This window comes from Mustela nivalis, assembly GCF_964662115.1.
Source record: "Mustela nivalis genome assembly, chromosome: 7".
In the NCBI taxonomy this organism is placed as follows: Eukaryota; Metazoa; Chordata; class Mammalia; order Carnivora; family Mustelidae; genus Mustela; species Mustela nivalis.
In genome coordinates, this window is record NC_139026.1 from 3,373,891 (window position 1) to 3,395,877 (window position 21,987).

Consider the following 21,987-nt stretch of genomic DNA (forward strand, 5'->3'; position numbering starts at 1 on the left):
CCATTGTCTTGGCTTGGAGACAATTGTTGCGTTTTCCCTCCTCTGCTCTGACACATCAGCATGTCCGGCCAATGCCCGGGCTCCCTTCTCGTCCCGACAGCGCGTTCTGAGAAAGGGCCATCTTGCTGGTCTTCCTGAACCATCGGCTAAGAGAGCAGATTCTCCTCAACGAAGCGTTCTGGGAAATGCATGCTTGTATTTGGCCGAAGAACAATTAGCTCACCGGCAGGGAAACCCTCCCACCAAATCGACACCCGCGTTGCCAGCTCGAATGCTGGCAGCTGGTGTGGCCACTCTGGCCCCCGAGTGGTGACGGCCCGCCCTCGACCTTCCCTGGAGCCCCAAAGAGGTGAGAGGCACAGGTCAGACCCTCGGGTCAGCACCCACATGAGCTCCTGAAGTGCCATTCTGTGGGGAGGCTCCCCTCCTTCCTCGGTAAACATGTCCCAGGACCTCACGGGGCCTTGCTCCCATCTAGTGTCCCCAGTGCCTCCGAGCCACGTCCCCGTGACAAGGGAAGCCCGGCTTTGCAAGCTTCCTGGCATTCCACCTGGGAGAAAAGATCAAAGTTCACCTTTCGGGGGTGAGGAGTAAACTCGTAGGTGTCCTTCCAAGAGAAACCAAAACTGGACTCTGGTTCTTAGAAACTCAGGAATATAATCATCCCTCATGGTAAACACAGTGATCACCATTTACAACATGAGCACGCTCTACGGTGTCCCTGCCACGTGCCAGGAACTGTGCTTTGTGGGGAGAGAGCTTTCTGGACACTGACGGTGCTGTCATTATTCCCAGGGCTAGAGTGCAGGCCCGGGGCAGTGAGCCACCTTGTCTGGGGTCACACAGTACGCCAGGGGCAAGCCCAGATGGGAGCTGCCCCACGGGAGCCAGGACACCCCCACAAGTGTCTTCTCCCTTCTCCCCAAACATGCAAGGATACCCTCTAAGCCCGAGGAAAACCAAGCATGATGGTTGTAAGATGTTTTGCTCGCAGGCCTGCAAGGGCTGCCCCCCTTCCCAAACACTGGCCTTCACTAGGGATACACACTGGTTTCCCTGGACACCAGGGAGCACTTGCTCAGGCAGAGGCCCCATCCCTCAGCCCCAGGGACTGCCTTTCCGTCAGGCCTCATCCACACCAGAGCAGAACAGGCCCCAGGCCCCTTCTGAGAACAGGAGCAAGCAAGACTGGTTCATAAACCGCCCCATCGGGGCAAACGACACAGACCCAGAAAGTGACCCTGCCACGAAGCTGCCGCTATTCCCACGGAGCCTAGCACAGCGCCATCCGCCCCTGCTCAGGGGCCCAGTGGAGGCCTCGTCACCACACATCGCCTGTGTTGAGCAGTTGGACTCCACCAGCACCCAGGACACCCCTCACCCAGGATCTGTGGGCTTCAAGTGGCCAACGGCTGGGCAGGACCCGGCCCCAAGCGCAGACGAGGAAAGACCCGGGGGCCGGCCCTGGTTTAAAACAAAAGCAGAAATGCCAGGGCCAGCCTCCCACTGGCCCACCGCAGTCCGTGAGCCTCTGTCCCCTTGCTAGCACATTCTTTCTATTCAGTCCAGAAGCGACAAAAACCACACAGGAGCCATTTCCAAAACCTCGATTTTGGTGTGCATACCCTCAAAAATGAATTCTGCCCAGTTGGGATAGCCCAACACAGTAAGAAGCCCCCGGTGGGGCCCAAGTCTCCCTCGGAACCGGGCTGGCTCCAAAGCAACAAGGACAAAGGCAGGACAGGACGGTGCTGGGGCTGAGGCCAGGCCTCTGTCCGGGAGCGTGGGGTGGGGGAGCACAATTTACTAGAGACTGTCAACCCCATCTCCCTCCAGGGACTGGGGGCACACTCGGGCCGCCGAGATGGGGATCTGGAGCTTCGTCAAATGGTAACCCCCCACTAAGTGGCCCTGCGGGCACCTCCTTGGATGCTCAGGCCTTTCCCTGCTCCCATGGGCCCGGGGAGAAGCAGCCACGGATGCCCCTCATTTGGGGGGTCGGCAGAATGCCACACGGCCCTGCCCACCACGAGATACGACACAGGTCATCTGCGGACCCGGAGAGAACATCTCCCACACTCTGCAGGCGAGGGTCCTCCGGAACTTGAGCTTCTTCTGAGCATGGGCCGGGCCACTGCCAACGCCAAGCAACAGCTCCCGGCCGCAGCAGCACGCCTTCCGCAGCGGCAACCCCGTTCCTGAGATCGCTCTGGCACGTCCCACCCGGGTTTCACATCTGCTAACTGCCTCTGACAGCGTCATAAATAAAAATTCAAAATGGGGGAGGTGGGGAGGTGGAGTGAGGGGTGTGGGGGCAGAGCGGCCTAGCAGAAGGGGCGGCCCCCGGGGTCCGGTACGCAGCACTGGAGCAAACTTTTGACTTCTGCACCCGGAGTTGGCCATATCTTAGCCAAACGGTCTCCTCTTTCCTCCGAATTCTAGGGAACCCAGGCAGCCCGGGGAGAGGCTGTCGTGAGCCAGGCCTGGGCGACTTGGGCCTCTGTCCACGTTCCCGGAAACATGGCCTTCAGGTGCCAGCTCACAACTCTGGGGCGTTATGGAAACAGGGGGGGGCCCTGCCCATTATTTTGTGGTCAAATCGCCCATTAAGGTTCTCCAAACCACATCAGTAAGATGGGGAGAGCAGAGGGGAAATCGTACTTTGATAGGATGGTACGAAAAAGCGTCCTTAATCCCGCCTCTGCCACCCCCAGGACGGGTTTCACTTTAACAGGATAGGTGCCCGCGAGGACAAACGTGCATTTTAAAATCCCAAATGGCTAGAACCAATGAACGAAAATAAAAACGGAGACAGGGACGGCCTGCAGGGACTGCCCTGGCTTCTGAAACCCAACTTTGAAGAAATTCATTTCAGCGTTACCTTACAACCCTGTAATTATGGCAAACGTGCATTCCTTCACCCATTTCTTCCTCCCCACAAACTCCCCAGGGCCGCCGGCTGGGCCTGTGTGTGAGCCGCCTATAAAGGGGGATTTATTACGAAAAGTTATGAGTTGTTTTTCATTTTATGCCACCATAAACAAGAGCCTCCACACAAGGGCCTTTCACTCAACCGGCCCAGTGGCCACCAACGCTTGACTGCAGCCCCTGAAGCCCGCTCTCCATAAATGTTTGACCAGCAGGGGAAAAAAAAATTAAAAAAAAAAAAAAAAAAAAGAAGCGGCGCTTTGGCTGGCTTAGGAAAGGAATGAAAGATGTCAATTTTTCAAAGAGGGATGGCTGCTTCCAGATCATCCTTCCCAACACATCGCCCCTAAAAACAGATGCTTGCTTTTTCTCTTTTTTCTGTTCTGGTGAAGATAGCTGCTATGGCTCTCTTCTGTGTCCGACAAGATTCTCTCTGGCAAACGGTCCGCACACCTGAGATCAGAAACTGTATTTCACAAATAACAAGTTCCTGAATTTTAACGACGGCCGCGGAGTTCTTGCCAAGCTGGACGGGCCGCCGGTTCAGGAGCAGCCTCCCGGGTCTGCGGAAGGCCTGCCTGCCCTACAGGCTCTTCTTAGAAATCCCTTCATTAATATTTAAATACTCACTAAGTAGCGAAAGTGAGAAATGCACTTACCATCCGCAGGAGTCGCCCCGGAACCCGATGGTGACCCGGGACACGCAGGTCGACTGCCCTGCCCTTGGCGGAGGAGCGCGCGGGGACGCGGCAGGCGCTGCGCTCTCGTGCCCGCACCGCACAGGCCCTGGGCCACGGGTCTGAGTCCTGGTCCGAAACGCTTCCCTCCTCGGCGCGTGGAAACCGCAGAGCGCAGCGCGGTGCCATCTCCCGCAACTCTTCGCAGGGCGGGACGGCTCCGGGACGGAGAGACGGCCGGGCGAGGCGCACGGCCAGGCCCCAGCGCCCATGTCCCGCACCCCGCCGCTCCTCCTCTTCTGACCCCGGCTTGCCGGTACGGAGCCGCCGGGCCTCTCCGAGGAGCGGCGGGCAGCACCCGGTCTCCGCGTCCGCGACTAGCGCCTCGGGGGACCTTTGTCCCCGACGAAAACGAAAGCGCGCCGGGCCGGGGGCGCCCACGCCCTGCCGCGGAGGTCCGGGCCGGCGCGCCCCGCGACTTTCTCCAAGTTCACGTGCTTCCCGGGCCGGCGGGAGGCGCGGGCCCCAACTTGCAGAGCCCGGCCGTCGGGCGCGCTGAGGGCTGCGGGCAGGCTCGGGGCGGCCCCGCGGCGCGGCCCGGGCACAATGGGCGCCGCCGGGCGGGCGCGGGGACAGCGCGGGCCCGGCTGCCGCGCGGCCGCTCGTCTGGCGCGGCCCGGGCGCCGAATGCGGCGGCGGCGGCTTGGCACAGACGCGCCGCGCGCCCGGTGCATGCTAATGGCCGGCGGCCGCGCCATGAATTATTCAGCAGCGGCGCGGAGAGGGCGAGCGCGGCGCGGAGGGCGGCCCGGCCCGCGCGTCCCCCGCCGCTGCGAAGCCGCCGCGGCGACTTCCCAAACTTTCCCCGGTCGGCACCGAGGATGCGGCCCCCGCGGCGCCTCCGTCCCCGCCCGAGCGCGCCGGCCGCGCTTCCCACGTTGCCGCCTATTTTATGTCTTTTGTCTCGGAGTTGGCACCTGTCCCAGAGAGCGCGTTTCCCTGCCCACCCCTTCGCCGCCGGATCGGGGCGGGGGAGGGGGTACGGGGGACCCGGAGAGGAGGAGACGGGGAGGAGGGGGGGGGAAGCAAGGCGCCTACGGGCCCCGCAGCCAGGAGAGACCTCCCGGGGACAGCGGCCGTGCCCGCGGGCCCGGGCGCCTCTGTTCCGCGGGGAGGTCAAGGCTTCGGCTGTGCCCGGAATACCAACGAAGCCTCGGGGGGCCCCGGGCCGTGCCCGCTGCGGGCGAGGACGGGCCGCGGCCCCTCCCCGACTCCCACCCCCCCCCTCCGCCGCGCACCCTCCTCCGGGGGCCGGCGCGCGCGGGCGGGGCGGGCGGCTCGAGCAGCGGATTCGCCGCCCGAACCCCGCGCCTCGCCCCGCAGGCCCGCGTGCGCGCCCCCGCGGGCACGCCACCCCCGGCGCTCCCCGCCGCGCGCCCCCGGCCCGCGGCCCCGCCCGCCTCCCGGCGCGGCCAGGGGGCACCGCGCCGCGAGGACCCCCATCGGCCTCCAGCATCGCGCCCCGGGGCCGCGCGGCTGCGGGGGCGGGCGGGCGCGAGCCCTGGCCCCTGCTCGCACGGCCGCCCTGGCACCGAGGCGGCTGCCGGAGCGCGCTCGGCGGCTGCGTTCCGAGGCGCCGGCTGCCATGATTGCGGGCAGGAGGGGCGCGCGCGCAGGCTCTGGCCCGGCTCAGGGACCCGGGGCGGACCGACGGTCTCCGGCCTGCGCGCAGACCAGTGCGCGCCGCGGACGGCCGCTAGGGTAGCCGGCTCGGCACTGCAGGGGGCGGCGTGTGCCCCGGAGCTCTGGACAAAGTCCCGGGCCAGGGCTCGGGGTCGACGGCGGCGGCGGCCTTCCCCCAGGGCAGGGTGCGTGCCAGGGCGACCCCGCGGCGGCTTTGCGGACAGCGTCCGTCGGCGGAGGGAGGGGCGCGGTGCCAGGTGTGGTGGGGGGCGGGGTGCACGGGATCTGGTGAAGTGGAGAGGGGCAGCGCACAGAGCCCAGAGATGGAGGGGGTGCGCAAGGTGCCTGGCGGAGGAGGGGTGCCCTCAGGGTGCCGGGAAGGCGTGGGATGGCGGGGGCACCGTGCCCAGGGCCGCTGCCCAGCTTGGAGCTCGCTCTTCCTTCCCCGCAGAAACAACTTCCTGCTCCGCTGGCCTAGGGGTTCTAGGCCTCAGCTTGGCTCCTGGAGGCGACTACACTGCAACACCCTGGGACCGCATGGCTCCTTTCCGCGCCCCCTCCCGGGGGGGTCTCGACAGGCCGGGCTCCAGGGTCCCGCCTCTGGTTATAATGCCAAGGAGGCCCCAGCAGCTTTTTTCCTGCCGCCTGAGTGATTTCCCCGCAGAGAGTCCGGCCTGGCCCTCTGGCGCTTGGGGACAACACCGGGTCACTATACTCAGACCCCCTCTCCCTGTCCAGGCATGAACCTCTTTCAGAGCCAGATGGACCTGGCTGTCCCCGGACGCCCGCAACGGGGGCCCAAGAGGAACAAGGCCTCTTGGGCCCCATCCCAATGTCTCTCTGTGCCTGTCTCCCGCACCCCCCCCCACCCCAGCCGGCCTTGGCATTCTAACCAGTGTCCCTTGACGTCACATCTCGCCATTTCTGTCAACCAATTGAAACTTGCTCGTTGTCATAAAAATATATATACTTTTTATGCCATTGGTGCATTCAAAAGTTCCTCGTGTGCCCTGCTTCCCAGGAAACTCCATCCCATATTGGATTGGACTGCCCAGAAAGGGGGAACTGGCTGCCCGAGGCAGGGCTGGGCTGGGGCGGCTGAAGCAGCCTTGCCAGGGCCTGAGCTGACCACCGACCCAGCTTAGAAGTTCTCTAGACCCCTTTGATCTTGGCCTTGAATTGTGGCTGGACACCCCCCGCCCCCCCCCATGACAAACATGGTTTCCCGGGGGAGGGAAATGTTCAGGACATATTAAGGAATCTTCCAAAATGGTTTTGCTGGGTGTTAGGCTCTGAGTGTAGCCTCTTTCTAGGGACGGCTTTTCTTACTCGTATGAGAAAATGGAGTTTTATGAAATGCTTTCTGTTCATCTTCTCACTGAAACGCTGACCAACTTTCACTTTTCACAGCTGCTGACAACAGGCAGAGCAGAGAGAGCCCAAGCAGGGGTGACTTCACAATGGGGTGGGTTTCACTCTTTTCCCGGGGAAGGTCCAGGGTGACCCTCCCAGACCTGAGGACTGTGGGGGTCCAGAGCTGGAAGCCTAGGAATTCTGTGTTCCTCCTTCCTCAGAAATGGACACCTTTGTAGCGGTTTGAGACGCAGGAATGCCGTGCCCATGTTCTAGCAATACAGCAGAACGACAGTGTCTCCTGTCTCGCACAGTCCTTTATAATTTTCTTCCCTATTACAGTGCCCAGTCCCAGCCTGGGCTGCAGGGTAAGAGAACAGGTTCCTACAAGCTGAGTATGTGCCGGCGGTCCCAAAGAGCCATCCAGAGCCTTCTTTCCACACCGAGGAAGAACCCGAGCACCAATGGCCATTACACATCTCCCCCCACCCCGTCCACTCATCTCTACTGCATGGTTCGACTGCTTCAAAAAACACATTAGACATTCTGTGGCTTAGCAACTTTGGGGACTCCAGAACTACAAAATGCTTTCAGGGACTGGCTGAATGAAGGCATCTAAACACACTGTCTCGGGCCCTTTTAATACCAAACCTTGTTTTTCCAAAATAATGAGCAAGCGCGGTTAATGATCGAACCGGGATTTTGAAAATAAATATATTTTCACACAAAACTGCTCCCAAGGGTAAACCCTGAAGTTGTGCATACCTTTGCGATAACGTTCACAAACGCGCGCGCACACACACTGTAATCTATTTATACTCTCTTCCCTAAACACTATAAATATTGTAACTAATGTGATATATATCTTGTGATTAAATTGGTGGATTAAAACACTGAATTTAAAAAGCCACAAAGAGAGATGATCTTACCTTATGCCACTTATAACTTTTGTTCCTTTGGCAAAATACAAATTTGACAACTATATCATTACTGAAGGCAATAAGCAAACGTTAGCATATCAGCTTTGTAATTTTCACCTGAAATCATTGTATAATCATACCAACTTGCTAACCTTTTTATTAGCTGATTTTTTTTTCGTTCTCTACACACAGTAATAAGTTAATTCAATGCCATTTTCCTCCTCCCAATTTTTATTTGGTAAAACAAGAAGTCGGATGAGTCAGAACAATATTTGAGAACGCACAATTTTTTTTTATCCCCTCTGTACTTGGCAAGGATTTACATATAATTTGGTTGTGAATTCAGAAATCAAATTCCGCTTTATTCAAGGAAAATAATAGCTCTCTGATAATTTCACCGGGCATTATTTAGATTGGTTTTTTCGAGTCTTTTTCCAACTTGCTATAAAATTACATTTTTCAAAGTAAATAATTTTTTAAAATATGCTCAAATTATCAAAAAAGAAACCTAGAAGATTTATGTTGTTGGTGAGTGTTATCGATGGACAGCCTTCCTGGGAGAAGAACTTGGTCTGTGCCTGTGGGCCATACCACGCCTAAGGTCAGATGCTCGAAAAAATAAGTCCTAGGAAGGCTCTCGATATAGCAGGATGTTTACACTATCAGCCTTATACAGTTATTTTTTCCTGATTTCTCCCCAGATCTGCCTAATGGGAATGCAGCTGGCGACTTCCTGCTCTGCCCCTGAGCCCCCGTGTCCCCGGCTCAGCCTCTGGCCTCACACCAGCCTAGGAAGACCACGGGCATTCCAGTTCACTGTCTCTTTTCCCAACGCCGTGACTTTTAATGGTTAAAAAATGTCAGTATCCAAGGCATTCCAAGGACTTCGTAAACAGATGCGTTTAATCTAATTAAAGCAAGCAGGATGCGTGTGACTGAAAACTTACATTTTCACTTGGGTTTTGAACATCCAGCTTGCACACTCAAGAATAATGATGTTTTCAAAGCTGGCCCAATAAGCTTGAGATTGTCAGAGCGTGGCGGTTCCTGGGTAAGATGCCCCTTCTTCAGTCATCCCAGACAATGTGCCCTTTTGAGGAGCTACTGGGAGGCTAAGGGTGCTGTGTGGAAAGGCAAACAAGCTTTAACATTTTTTTTTCTTTTTTCTTTCTTTTGTGTGTGTGTGTGTTGTTGTTGTTGTTGTTGTTTCTCTTATCTCAAAGTAGTCTGCAGGTTTGGGATTCCATTTCTATCTATTTCATAATAATGTGTACCCCTACTTTATGCAGGCTTTAATTGCACAACTCAATGATTTGTGCACAAACTCACTGGCATCAATTTACCTTGGGTAAGCATTTTTTTTTTCTTATGGAGATGCCAGGGCAAAGAAGCCTGCTAGTGTAGCTACAGGTAAACCGAGGGAAAGATCATCGAGTGAGGGTCTCGGGCTGGGGAAGGAAGTGCAAGCAACCCCACAGAAAGGATTCCTTCCTTGCAAACATAACGAAGCATTTTCAAAATCCTTTGCTTTCGTTCACCCCATTTTGTGTCAACCTTGGCATAGTTCACTAACAACCGAAATAAAACTCTAGCTATAGGACAAGCATGTTTGAAGAAGAAAACAGAGGGCAGAAATCTACACTAGCAGCCACCCGCCTCTCCCCAGGAAAAAAAGAAAGAAAAAAAAAAAAAAGCCAGCATGCTGGCAGATCATTTCTGTGTCTTCTTTCCTAAAATACAAATATATCCACATATATATGGAACAGACTTAGTGTGTCTGCCCCAATGACGATGAATAGCACACCCCACGCTCCCTCCTAACTGATGGGTAGTAACTCCCGCATATTCACATGCCTGTATATATTATACATATTCACCTGCATATTCACATGCCTGTTCAGAAACACATGGGCAGCTGTTTTGTCAAATTTAACACACTCGCAAAGTGCACACATTCACCTTTCATGATGTGTTACCTGCATATGTATATTTTTTTAAAAATCTAACAATGCTGAAAGCACTCTTAAGAGGTTAAATATTTTTTTTAAATAAAAGGAGAGCCTAAAACGACCAAAAGTCTGCAGTAAATGTGTGTTCGGTCCCATATACGTCTATATATGTGAATATACTGTATATAATACATACGTACCGGCATCAAAAATTTCCCCTTACTGATCAAGAATCACAGTGAATCTTTTTCATTCCCAAGTAGTAACAACACAAATCAGAAAAAAATGAATTAAGGACGACAGACCAATACCCCTGGTCATCCACGCATCCATCAAATGGCAAAGTGAGGTCCTTAGCATGACATAAGGAATGAGAAAAAGCACAGAAGAAAATAAAGTTTTTAAAAATCAAAATTAACTCTTGACGAGAAGTGGACACTGAATTTATTGCAGTTGTACAATTCTGTAGTCCCTCCAATGAAATCATCACCAATTGGGAAACCGACACTTTCTAAAGAATTTAGCCTGCCACCTATAGCAAATGTGTATTAGCAATTAAAGGCATATTGGAATTTGGAATTTAACAGTTTCTGGTAGACAGTTACCAACTTCCATGAAAATGAAAAACATCAGAAAATCTGAAAAGAATTTCTCTCCCCAAATATCCAAGGAATGCCTTCATTTCACGTGTTGAAAAGCCTTGATTTATTTGAAATATTTTTGCATCATATCAATCCTTTATATGGAGCCTGAAATAGCCATTATTTCAATAACTACATTGTCTTTTTGAATCACATCTAAGCAGACTTTGCTATTATACATTTAAAGCAATTTTAAACTTGAGAAACTGTCATGTTTATTTAAAAAAAAAATTTTAAATACTGCTGAAAGTCAGCTCAATTGTTTTCTTCCCCACAGATGAAATGAGAACTTTAGCATCATTTCTTGGCCATACAGTTTCTCAGTGAGCTAGGTAAATTATAAGCCCTTAGAATAAAGAAGAAAAGAAAGGAAATAAATCCTGATTTAGAACTCAAAAGGCTCATTGTTAAATTGCAAAGGACAGCAGGAACGTTTTTTTAAAATCAAGATTTCACAGATCTGTTCTTTAAAATGACTGCAAAGAACCCAAGCTGCCTGCGAAGCAATCACATGCAGAATGAGGGAATTTTTAGGGGACAGTTTCAAGTTGTTTCCGATTTGACCATGGTGGTCTTACCGAAATACTCCCGTTTTATTTTCTTAAAATCTAATATGATTTCACACCACAGAGGCGAGTAATTTGCCTTGTATATAATGACAGTTTCATTTTCCTGAATGTGCCTAAATATTGTAGCTTTTAGTTCTGGTTAACACGGAGACAAGGGTAAAGCAGGATTTTGCATGTATGCCCTTTCTACAAAAAGTCAAGAAGTGTTTTAGCTAAATTTATCACTGAAGGACAAGATAATATTTAATGGCTGCAAAGGAAAATACTCAAAAACAGAGCCGATGCTGTTGTTCTGTTTTGTTTCCTGCTATTTATAGAGCAACATTCGGTGAAATTCTTCATATTAAAAGGACACGAAGTTTATTTCTTTTAACGAAGAGAAAGGGGTAGTGTAAGCAATTGGGTAAGGGGTGGCTTGGAATTTGCAAATATGAGTCGACATAATTTTCACACGAGGAACCTGTACTTTAAAAGAATCCATTTCAAAATAAAGAGAGAAGTGCACAGGCTTGGCTCTCCATGAGACTCCCAGGAAGTGATTTTTAATCATCTTCAAAGGCTCGAGCCTTGGCTAATATCTTCCCATTAACCAGTTTTTCAACTCTGTATTCGAGACTGGCTACGCTTCCATGGTGGCCCTGTTTGCACCGTCTGGTCTAGGAGTGACAGCCGCTTCCTTCCCCCACATCGACAACCTGAAATTGACAGTCTCTCACACCTAGAATGCTGGAAACTTCTAGGAGGGCTCCGAGGCTTACTGGGAAACTTCTCTCACTGGGGGGAAAAAAAACAAAAACCAAAAAACAAAAACCTTCTCGACACACACCTGGATCTACAGATTTGGAAAAACTAACCAGCTGCGGCCAAAAACCAAAACACTCAACCTCCCGAACACAGTCTGCAAGAAACACAGAGCCCTTTGACGCCACGCAAAGACTTGTAAATAAAATAGCTCCAAGGCAGACAGGCTGAATGAGCCTCTTAAAACAGCCAGTTGGTGCCTCAAAATTTAAAATTAGAACATTAAATGTTAACAACACGAGGATATCCTGGGATACTTGTGTGCGTGCGTGTGCACGCTCACTTGTCTTGTCTGTGTGTGTGTGTGTGTACATGCATGTGTATGTGTATGTAGGAATACAAGTTTTGCCGCCCTACGGCTTGGAGCTGATCCGAGGTCCTGCTGGAGAGCCCCTAAACCAGGCAACAGGCCGGCTGTCCCCGCATTCACTTTGGGCCCCTTCCTCTCTAATTATACATGTGCGAACACCCAAAGCCAGCGAAAACACAACCTGCTGTAGATAACAAGGACCGATCTCAGATACAGAAAAGTCTTTGCCTGGAATAAATGGTGATTTGTGGAAGGCAAACCAAGCTGACCTCATTCTTTGTCATTAGGACAAAAGCGGCATAGCCCGTGTTGGGGAGTGAGGCAAGGGCCGGCAGCTCTGGGAGACACAGGGGCTGGATTCCTCTGAGAGAAAGTCACGTTTTGGGGGTTGGGCCGGGGTTTGGGCCCCGCAGACCCTTACCCTAGCTAGGCTGGGCATGGCCGCAGATACAGTCTGGGCTTAGACTCTGGGATCAACATTCAGGGCTCTCGGGCGTCCGTGTCAGAAGGAGGAGGGTCTCCAAACCGTCAAAGCCAATCCCCGAAATTGGGGGCCATCTCCGTGTCCTGTCCAGAAGCCTTAAGGGGACAAGGACGCTCTTTATCTTGCTCAGTTGCTCCCCACGCTTGGCCCACACGTCCTTCTTCTGGCTGATGCAGAGGGTTTCCATACCATTCAGGGCAACAGAAAGAGCCAGAGCACATGGTCGGGCCAGGTACCGCAGGAGTCGCTAGGAATTTCCATCAGGAATCAGCAGCCTTGTAGTAAAGGGTTCTTCCCGTGCTAATAAGGAGAGCTCCTCAAGTGCGTACCACAAGCGCGTCCTAATTCACTCAGTGTTTCCCCTGTCTCTGTCTCACGGGATCTCACAGCCCGAGAGGAAGACGCAACCAAAATGATGATGCCTCCCTATAAGCCAGGGGAACTGAGGCCCACGTGGGTGGAACAGTGACTTGGCCTGGGACCCTAACTCACACATGCCACTTTGATATTTTGCCTTGCTTGCTTTTTCTTTCTTTCTTCCTATACATCACCACCCACCTCTTCCTACTCATACACACACAGGTTTATTTTATAGGTAAGAACCATTCCCAGGAAGAACAGAGCCTCATTGAAATCTGGGTCCCAGAACTGCTTTAAGCTGGCCAGCTCTGGCGGTCCCCCCCCCCACCCCCGCAGCCAGATTCGGTCATCTGAGGCGTCCACCCTTCCCAGCCAGGTGCATCCTGATTTCCCCCTCAAGTCTGGGCTGGGATGAGTCTATGTCCTGTGTAAAATAGTAGACACAGGTTTGCCGCTGGGGCCACCAGAGTCCTCCCGACCAAGCAGCCTCGCCTGAGCTCGGGAGCTGTGATGCTCTCTGTCCACCACCCTTCCTGCTGGGGGGATGTGGGGGGGCAGCACCCCGAGAGCAGGATCTCCCCAGCCACACAGCCAGGGTGGCCCTGAGCCTCACCTGAGCCTTCCCCCTGCTTTCTGCCTTCTCTGAAGCTGGCAGGCCCATGCCAGTCGTTTTGGTATAAAAGACCAAACAGGTGACCAGGACGGCCAGGAAAAATCTCTAAGTCACACAGCACCTGGCTGCCTGTGGAGCGGCTCCCCGTGGCAGTTCTTTCCGGGAGGGCCGGCCCGGGGCCCAGGTCCAGACATCCGCATTCTGCAGGGGCACACACAGCGGATCAGATGAACTAATTACCCGTCAGAGCAGAGAAAGGACAGGTAGGGACTGTGGCGGTGGACTGACAATGAGGAAGGGGACAGTGAATGAGGAGACCAGGTTCTTTAGGAAATAGCACTAGGGACTGTGAGCCATGCAGGGCACGACTCCGGGGCCCTTCCCTCTCCGGCAGAGATCGGCACCACATATGGAAACGTACCCAGTGCTGGCCTGGCTGCCCGCTCGCCCCCAGTCCCGCTCCATCCTCCCAGCAGAAGGGCATGGCCCACGGCTCCAGGACACCATACCTTCCCGAAGCCAGACTCCGTGTTAGAAGGTTCCACCCCACAGACAGCACGCTCAGAAACACAAGTAACATTTAAAAGAGGCTCCCTAACAAAGGTGAGCGAATGCAGCTATGGGATTCAGGAGGACTAGGGCAAAGGACAACTAGAGACCACCAGGCTCCTCTTCAAAGCAAAGCCTTCCAAGACTCCTTCCTCTTTCCTTTCTGCACCTGACTACAGGAGAAAGTCCTTTTTAAAAAAACATCAAAATCTTAAAAAAAAAAAAAAAAAGAGTTACAAGGAGCTGAGTCACAGAAGCTTTTGGGGGTAAAAAGTATAACCTTAGCCAGGATTTGAGGGAAAAACAAAGAACACAGAGGACACAGAATGGCCAAGGCCCGACTTCAGCGACCATGGCCTTACTAACATATTCTCACCCCCAGCCCTCCCTAGAGCTGTCCGCAGACCCCAGAGAGGCTGTGAGGCCTGGAGCCGGACAGAGCCCCCGAGCCAGAGCGGGGTCTGAAGGTCCCTGTTTTCCCTCACTTGGGACTCAGAATTCGGCTTCCCTGGATTTCCTTTTCTTTCCCATCTGCCGGATTCCCCGCAGACATAAGCGCAGGAAAGAAAAACAGGGGCCAGTGAACCTCTCTTCTCTGCACCTCCACCCAGCCTTAAGGGCCCTGCCTAGAGGTGCCTCCTGTTGGGGTCCTGGGGTCCTTCCCCCAGGGGACAGGTGCGCGCGCGGCCGTGGTGGCTGCCTATGGTCTGTCCGCGGACCAGGCTCATCGGCTAGTCTCATGCAGCCCCCCGGGGTGCCAGAGTCCGGGCTGGGCAGGGACAGGGCTGTGCCTGCAGCAGCTCCGGTGGCCGCGGGAAGGCCCGCGAGCGCCTCCACCAGGCAGCCCCGGGGCTCGCGGCGCAGGACCTCGGGCGGGGTCCTGGCGGGGCCTGGGCGGGGCCGGGCGGCAGCGGGGTTGGGGCCTGGGGCCTGCGGTCCGCATCCCGCGCAGAGCCCAGCCTGAAGTCCGAGCCTGCGGCTGGGTCTCCCCGGGCCGGGCATCGGGTCCGCAGGGGGCAGGATGGGGTCCGGGGTCCGAACCGAGGCCTGGAGTCGGAGTCGGAGTCCGCGGTCGGGTCTGCGAAGGGCAGAGATCGGGGTCCAAGCCGGGGTCCCGGGCCCAAGTCCGAGTCCTGAGCCGCGCAGCGGTCCGGGTCGAGGTCTCAGTCCGCGTGCGGGTCTGGGTCCGAGTTCCCGGCCAAGCCAGGGGCCGGGGTCTGGGGTCCGCCTCCGGGTCCGCGTCCGGGTCCCAGCCAAGGGCCGGGGTCTGGGGTCCGCGTCCGGGTCCGGGTCCCAGCCAGGGGCCGGGGTCTGGGGTCCCAGCCAGGGGCCGGGGTCTGGGGTCCGCGTCCGCGTCCGGGTCCCAGCCAGGGGCCGGGGTCTGGGGTCCGCGTCCGGGTCCGGGTCCGCGTCCGGGTCCGAGCAGGGGCCGGGGTCCGCGGCGGCGGCGGCGGCGGCACGCGCCCCAATTAGCCGCGGCAGGCGGTGGGGCGGCCCCACCGAGGGCGAACAAAGGGCGCGACCCCGGGGTCAGGGAGTCGCGGGCCGGCGGCCGCCACTTTGTTCACCCGCCCTGTTTACTTTGCCGAAGTAAAGCGCACAATATATTGGCTAAAGCGGATTAGAGGGTCGCGCCCCGGAGGCCGGCGGGACCTCCCAGCCGGGCGCCTCCCAGGCCGGCCGGGCCTAGCGCGTGCAGACCCCTTCCCGCCGGCGTCCCCTCCCGCAGAGACAGCCGGGGAAACTGAGGCTGCGCCCGCCAGGCCCCGCCTTGGGGGGCAGGAGCGCGGGCCCGGGGCCGACCCAGGGCCTGGAGGGGGACTCGGCGGAAGGCGGGCGCGTCCTCGCGGGTCCCCGCAGGTCTGGGCTCCCCTGCGCCACGTGGCAGCCGGAGCAGGGTGGCTCTGAGTGCGCCCCACGGGGTCTTTTAAGCCGGCGGGGGTTGGGGGGGGGGCATCGCGTTTTTTCCCAGACCCCAGCGTTTTAAAGATTCTGCCTTTCCCATCGCAGCTGGTCCTGGAAATTCATTTTACGGGGGGAAAAAATGACACTTGCTTAAAAGATACAGTATTTTAGATGGAAACGTGGACTGATTTTTCCACATCACAAAATCCTGTAGCATTTTAGTTAAAAAAGAAAATCCTCCCCTCCTGTCTTGACACGAGATGTTCCCATGCATCCCCAGCTGTCAATCAGCAGGTGTCTTAAGATTGCAGAATAATATTTTGTGATAGCAAAGTCCTGCCAAAGTACAGCCGGGGCGGGGGGGAGGGGTTGTAGGGTGGAGAAAAGTGTTTTCTTTCTTTTTTCAAAGACAAATAATGAGTATAAGTAAACCAAGGTTTCCCCGCAAAGACCACAGTTTATCATCTGGCATTATGAACCCAAAATCTATATGCTTCTCCAGATAGGAACTTGAAGAACCTTTTAAATTGCCAAGCAGTAGAGGCAGAAAACATCAACCCCGCAATCAAGAACAGGGTCTAACCATAGGTAGTTCGACCGAGTATGGGACCACGTATCCTGGAAGAACAAGAATGCCCTTTTCCCTTTCCAATGCTATTGCTGAGGGGGCAAAAATATTTCTTCTTAAGTTCACACAAAATCTGAATTGAGTTTTTTATGCCCTGGTTGTGTAAACGTACATGTTTAGTTAGTAAACGCATGTAGTGTTTGATTAATAAGCTATCAAGGTATAAATCTTTCATAAGAAATGAATAATATTTACTTACTATACATATCTGTTGGTCTAACGAATATTTCTGCTACATACCATCTATCCACAACTACTGAAGGAGAATACGCCATTTGTCTATACTTCTACTCACAAGCCTTTAAAATTTTTTTCTTTTCTGCTTATAAAAATACCATGTGTTTAGAGAAGGGACAGCAAGGTCCAAAGCCTGAGTAATTTAAAGATAGATATTTAAGATAGAGATAATTGACACAGTAAACATAAAATGCAAATAATTCAGATGTAAAATACACAGAAAAAGGAAAAGTCAACGAAATGCCATTATTCAGAAGGAGCATGCTGTTGTATTTCCTTCCCAGCAGTAAACATGTGCATACAATTACATCACTTACATCCATATTTACTGTATGTGAAATGTTGTATCTGTTGGTACCCAAGCCCTTACAAACTCTTTGTCAACAGCATTGTAACAGGGACAAACTATTCCATTATTTTGTTACGTGATAATTTACGCCACCGCCCCCCATTATTCCAAATTTCATTTCTTGCTAATATTACTCTGCTGTAACTAACACGACCACCAGTGGCCTTGTCTGCGAAGTCTGTCTGCCATGTGGGTTATGAATCGATCTCTAATGATCCGCTATTAGGGTGTTGAAGGGTGCATTCTTCGAAGGGGCATTCAGGCCAACCTCATACGCTCCATTTGTCCCATCAGAAACGAACGTGGAAATCTTAGAATTCCCCTAGATCACAGTTACCCCAGAAAGCAAGACGGGAATCAGTTTGTGCCCCCGCCGAAGGCCCGATGGATTTGTGGGACCAGCCGAGGCACATACCGGATTGCGACACTGCGTTTGGCAATGGTGCCCTCGCACTGAAGGGCTGGCCCATATCTGCCTACCCAGCTGCTTGGCATGAACCCCCCCACTGTGTGGTGGGTTTAAGTCAGGACCATAAAGCTGAACACCTTGGAAACATTATCTCAATAGTTCTGACGAAACTTTGTGTGTCTAAGAAGTGATTTGGCTCCAGCGGCTTTTTTTGCCGAGAATCCAGAACTCGGGCCTGCTTTTTCACCCCTTCTCCCAGCTGCTTCTGTCCTCCCGCCCCCTTGCCCTGTCCTGCACGGAGAAGGCCTAGCCCGGCTCTCCCCCATCTCCGCGTCTGGGCCTTGCAAGGGGCCGCGTCTGGGGCCCCTGCCCCTTTCCTCCGACGTCCTGAGTCAGCCCGGGCTCTGCCATGGGGCCGTATTGGCCGTCTGTCTGGCCTGCCCTGACTTGGCTCCCGGAACGGTGGGGGACAAAGCCTGGGGACTGTGCAGCCTGAGGTCTTCTCCCTGAACACCAAGGCCTGCACGGGGGCCTGCCTGAAGGAAGCGACCTGTGGGCCAGCGAGGAGTTGCCCCCAAAGCAGAGCAGCCTGGAAAGAACTGCTCTTTCAGAGGTCACGGCAGAGAAGTCACCGAGTTCCTCCGAAAATAGGTGCCCCCAGGAACTGACACGGCGGCAGTGAAGAAAGCCTGGAGAGAAATCTGGAAATGTGACCGAGCTGCAGGGGGGACGGGGATGAACAATTTCTCCCTTACGGGCATTTTCCTGCATTTTCCGTTTCACGCGATGAGCGTATATTGCCTGCAAACTCAGAAAAGGATCGTATCACTGATAACACCGTATTTATTGTAAGTCAAGCAGATCTAATTCATCACCAGAATGAAACAAATTACTGTTAAACAGGTATGAGTTTAACATAAACAGTAATAATCCCACAAGGCCGGAGAAGTGACTAAGATGATAATGGCATTCACGTGGTTCCAGCACTTTGCCCTTTAGAAAAGCACTTTCAAACAGAAAATGAAACTGGGCGGCTTTGCTGTGCAAATATTGGCTGCCTTATTCTATTTCTGCAGCAGCCCTTGACCGTGGGCTTGGACGGACACTATTCTTCTCCATTTAAATCTGGGAAACAGGCTTGGAGGAGAGACGAGCCCAAGGACGGGAACAGAGGCTGCGAGTCGCTCGTGTCCACAGCGGTTCCCACACCTTGTCCTGGTGCCTTCCTGCGGGGGAGACATTCTCCCGGGGAACGCCTGTGTTTCCCGTTACTCCATTTTTTATTTTCCCCCATGACCGGAGGCGGTGCCAGTGGCCACGGTGGGACCGCAATTAGTGAAGGTTTTCTTGGGTTTGTTTTAAAATACTGGTATTTGCACAGTCTGTGTATCCCTTGAGAGGTATGGGGCGCGCTGGGACGCAGCTGGCTGAGGTGTGTGGGCGCCAACCGGGCAAGGACTGTCTTTGTCACAGGGAGAGCCGAATGCCACACTGCCCCCGGGAAGGAAAAAACACGGGTAGGATGACGACTCACGTTCCTGTCCATGGAATTTCGGAGGCCGGAGTCCCCCCCAGAAAAACTCATGATGCCTATGTGGGAACATGCATTTTGTTGTCTTATTTTTTAAAACGGGGCCCCTTCCGGCCCCTTGATAACAACGGATGGGAACAGACCTACGAATCCGATGTATTTGATCTTAAGTCTCTTTCTTTCACAGCGAGTTCAAAGGCAAACCAGCATGCTGTCTTCTACTCTAACAGGCAATTGCTAAATTTGGATTTTGGGGGGTAAAAATTTTACTCCAGCTTGAAAATCCAATGGCTCTCGGAAAGCAAGTAAGATTCACCACTCTTTATGCTAAAATCATCTTAACTGGTTACAAATAAATCAGGACAAAATGATGTGAGCAGAACATATGCCTTCCGTCTCGTGTCTTCGGGAGACAGCGTGGGACAAGCGGCGGCCTGTGGACCCGCGAGCCGCCGGGAGAGTGGCCCGGGCCCGGGGTTTGGCACGTGGTGATTTTGAACACAGAGGTGTTGCGAACCTGGGCTTTTTACATTCCGAGGACACTTCCGGTTTCAGCCGAAGATTAAATTATTTAAAACAAATAATTATCATGTGTAATCAGCAGGTAAGATCAATGAATTGGAGACATTTATTTCCTCCCGGGAAGACATCTGGCACTTGGGATTTTTAAGCTGCGAGTAGACGGGCACATTTTCCCAAGACCCTTTATTTTCACTTCTCCTCACACAGCTCACAGCAAACCATCCCTGCCTTCTAAAATAAAAACACATGCAGGGGCGCCTGGGTGGCTCAGTCGGTTAAGCCTCTGCCTTCAGGTCGGGTCATGATCTCAGGGTCCTAAGATCGAGCCCCATATCGGGCTCTCTGCTCCACGAGGAGCCTGCTCCCCCCACCCCACACCTACCTCTCTGCCTGTGATCTCTGTCAAATAAATAAATAAAATATTTTAAAAAAATATTGCCGCTTTAATTTAGCAAAGAAAATCCAACACGCAGAATCTCTGCACAGATAATTTTTAATTAAAAAGAGAGAGACTGCTCGCCGTGCCCTCTACCTCTGGGACAGCAGTTACCTTCTCCACGTGTTAATAATTTAACTGTCAAATCACAACAAACAGCTAATTCCATCTTGGAGCCTCGAAGACTGCAACCCAGGAGGGAGATTTCGGTCATTACCACTGAGGCACAAATGCTGACAGAAGTCCTCCTTCCCAAGGGCCCCCAGACAGGGCTGGGACATGACTAATTTATTTTCTCTTATCCATCATCTTTGCACCAGATTAAAATATTTATATCAGTCTGTTCACTTTAAGATGTGCGGAGCCGGCGTCAGCTTCTGAGCCACTCCTTGGGTGTTCAGTTTTGGCTTTTCATTGTTTCCAGCGATGCACAGCCCTACATGGGGAGCACTCTCAAAGGCTGGTGGGATCTTTGAGTGGGGACCGGCACGCACGGCTACGTACCTTGGGCACAAACCTCTCCCCCAGCTGCCCAAATGCCGCCTAGCCACAGTGACGGAGCTGTTCCGACACATCTCTCCCAAGAGATGCCGGTGAAATCATGCAGGCCTGAGCGCTGCTTTGAGAAGGAGCTTGCCTCTGGCCAGGCTGGCTGATGGAAACCAGACCTGAGTCAGGATGCCCCAGCCAGGCAGCCAGGTAGACAACGGGGAGCAGGGGGTTAATCAGGGAGTTGGGAGGGGTGCAAACAAAAGGCCATGGGCAGAGATGGGAAACCAGCAGGGGAAACCAGGCTGCAGGGCCCAGCCCAGCCAGGCGCAGACACAGGGAGCTCTGTGTGCCTGCCCGCTGCCCGGCACTGTGACTAACCGCCCCACTATTGTACCCTGAAGCCGGCCCTTTGTACCGTCCCCCTGGCGTCTGGGAGCACGGCCGGCCGAAGAGAACCTCTCCAGCAGTCCCCCTCATCCTGGAAGCTTGCAGCCCTAATGCCCATTCTTTCAGCTCTTGGGAATGCTGGGGGCCTGACTCGGCCCCTTGACCCGGGCCAAGAAGGGCCACCCATTAAAAAAAAAAAAAAAAAAAGAAGCAGAAAAACCAGTCTCCCCAACTCTGGGATGGGGCACATACATGGGGACCTGCTAACCCTGCATTGCCCCACAGCAGGCCTGCACTGTAATGCCACGTGGGGACCTGCTAACCCTGCATTGCCCCACAGCAGGCCTGCACTGTAATGCCACGTCGGGCCACTGAGCCTTTGCAACCCAGGGAGCCCGTCCAGATGGAGACGCGTGTGAGGACAAAAATCTGGAGTTCAAAGACTCGGGATCCAGAAAAAAGTGGGGGAAACCTCATTGATAATTTCATATTAATTCCACACTGAAATACACAACTTTGGGATATATATTTGATAAAATAAATTTTATTTTTAGAGGGAATTTCACCTGTCGGTTTCCACTTTTTAAAAAAAAGCGACTGTGCGAACACGTCAAAGTCCGTGTCTACTGCACGGAGCTGGGCGAGGCTGGGAAGGGGCCTCGAAGCCTGCTCCCCGCAGGGAGACAATGGCAGGGAGAAAGCACCGTGGCTCTGGGCCCAGCGACCAGCCTACACCCGGAGACCAGGCGGACCGGGCTCTCGTGGCCGCATCTGGCCTCAGCCTCGTGTTCATCGGTCTCCAGAAGTGAGTCTCACACATTCATGTGCCGGAGAATCCTTTATAAACACTCACATGTGTGTAGAAACACGCAAACACTCCAGACCCCTGATCCTCTTCACAGCTGTCTGTGTGAACCAGGTGCCCGATGGCCCCCGGAGGCCTCCCTGGAGCCAGACATGTGACCTATGTCCCAGACTGGACCGACCAAGGGCCCCTTTATGACTTTCACGGCCCCTAACACCTTTGCTTTCATGGCCCCTTCCTCTCCTACATATGAAACAGGATATTTGATGACTGCCTTGGTATAAAGACAAATATGATTGAGGCTGAATTCTTCATTATATATTCATTATTATTATAGTTATTGTTTTCTCCTGATTTTAAAACACATTAAAATTAAAACATGTTCATGGGCCCTCAGCGGGCACGGTGCCTCCGGAACCCCGTCCCACCGGGCTCCTGCGACCGGCCCG

The 21,987-nt window shown here is 53.7% G+C and overlaps 1 protein-coding gene and 2 long non-coding RNA genes across 4 annotated transcripts; all 3 read left to right on the top strand.

Annotated features, from left to right (window-relative positions):
* The first annotated feature begins 1,354 nt into the window (after nucleotides 1-1,354).
* On the top strand, nucleotides 1,355-8,503 carry LOC309869100 (uncharacterized protein). 2 transcript variants are annotated; one of them, XM_082739630.1, is made up of 2 exons: nucleotides 1,355-5,473; nucleotides 8,263-8,503. In XM_082739630.1, exons 1-2 carry the CDS (start codon nucleotides 4,212-4,214, stop codon nucleotides 8,270-8,272), a joined length of 1,272 nt encoding a protein of 423 aa, XP_082595756.1. In that variant the 5' UTR covers nucleotides 1,355-4,211; the 3' UTR covers nucleotides 8,273-8,503. The 2 variants fall into 2 exon arrangements, with proteins under 2 accessions (XP_082595756.1, XP_082595755.1); XM_082739629.1 differs by lacking the exon at nucleotides 8,263-8,503 and adding an exon at nucleotides 5,740-6,763 and having other exon boundaries at nucleotides 1,361-5,473.
* Nucleotides 8,504-16,690: 8,187 nt separating this feature from the next.
* Nucleotides 16,691-19,851, top strand: LOC309869107. Its single transcript, XR_014313991.1, has 2 exons — nucleotides 16,691-18,882; nucleotides 19,084-19,851. It is a non-coding gene; the product is annotated as an uncharacterized lncRNA (long non-coding RNA).
* A 100-nt stretch (nucleotides 19,852-19,951) lies between these two features.
* On the top strand, nucleotides 19,952-21,777 carry LOC309869109. The gene is made up of 2 exons (XR_014313993.1): nucleotides 19,952-20,553; nucleotides 21,074-21,777. It is a non-coding gene; the product is annotated as an uncharacterized lncRNA (long non-coding RNA).
* The last annotated feature ends 210 nt before the right edge of the window (nucleotides 21,778-21,987 follow it).

What these genes read in the sequence shown, in the direction of transcription:
- LOC309869100 (XM_082739629.1), top strand. Translation starts at nt 4,212, where the DNA reads ATGGGCGCCGCCGGGCGGGCGCGGGGACAGCGCGGGCCCGGCTGCCGC. An exon ending in CGGCCTTCCCCCAGGGCAGG is followed by an intron (nt 5,474 to 5,739) that starts GTGCGTGCCAGG and finishes CCTTCCCCGCAG; the next exon opens with AAACAACTTCCTGCTCCGCT.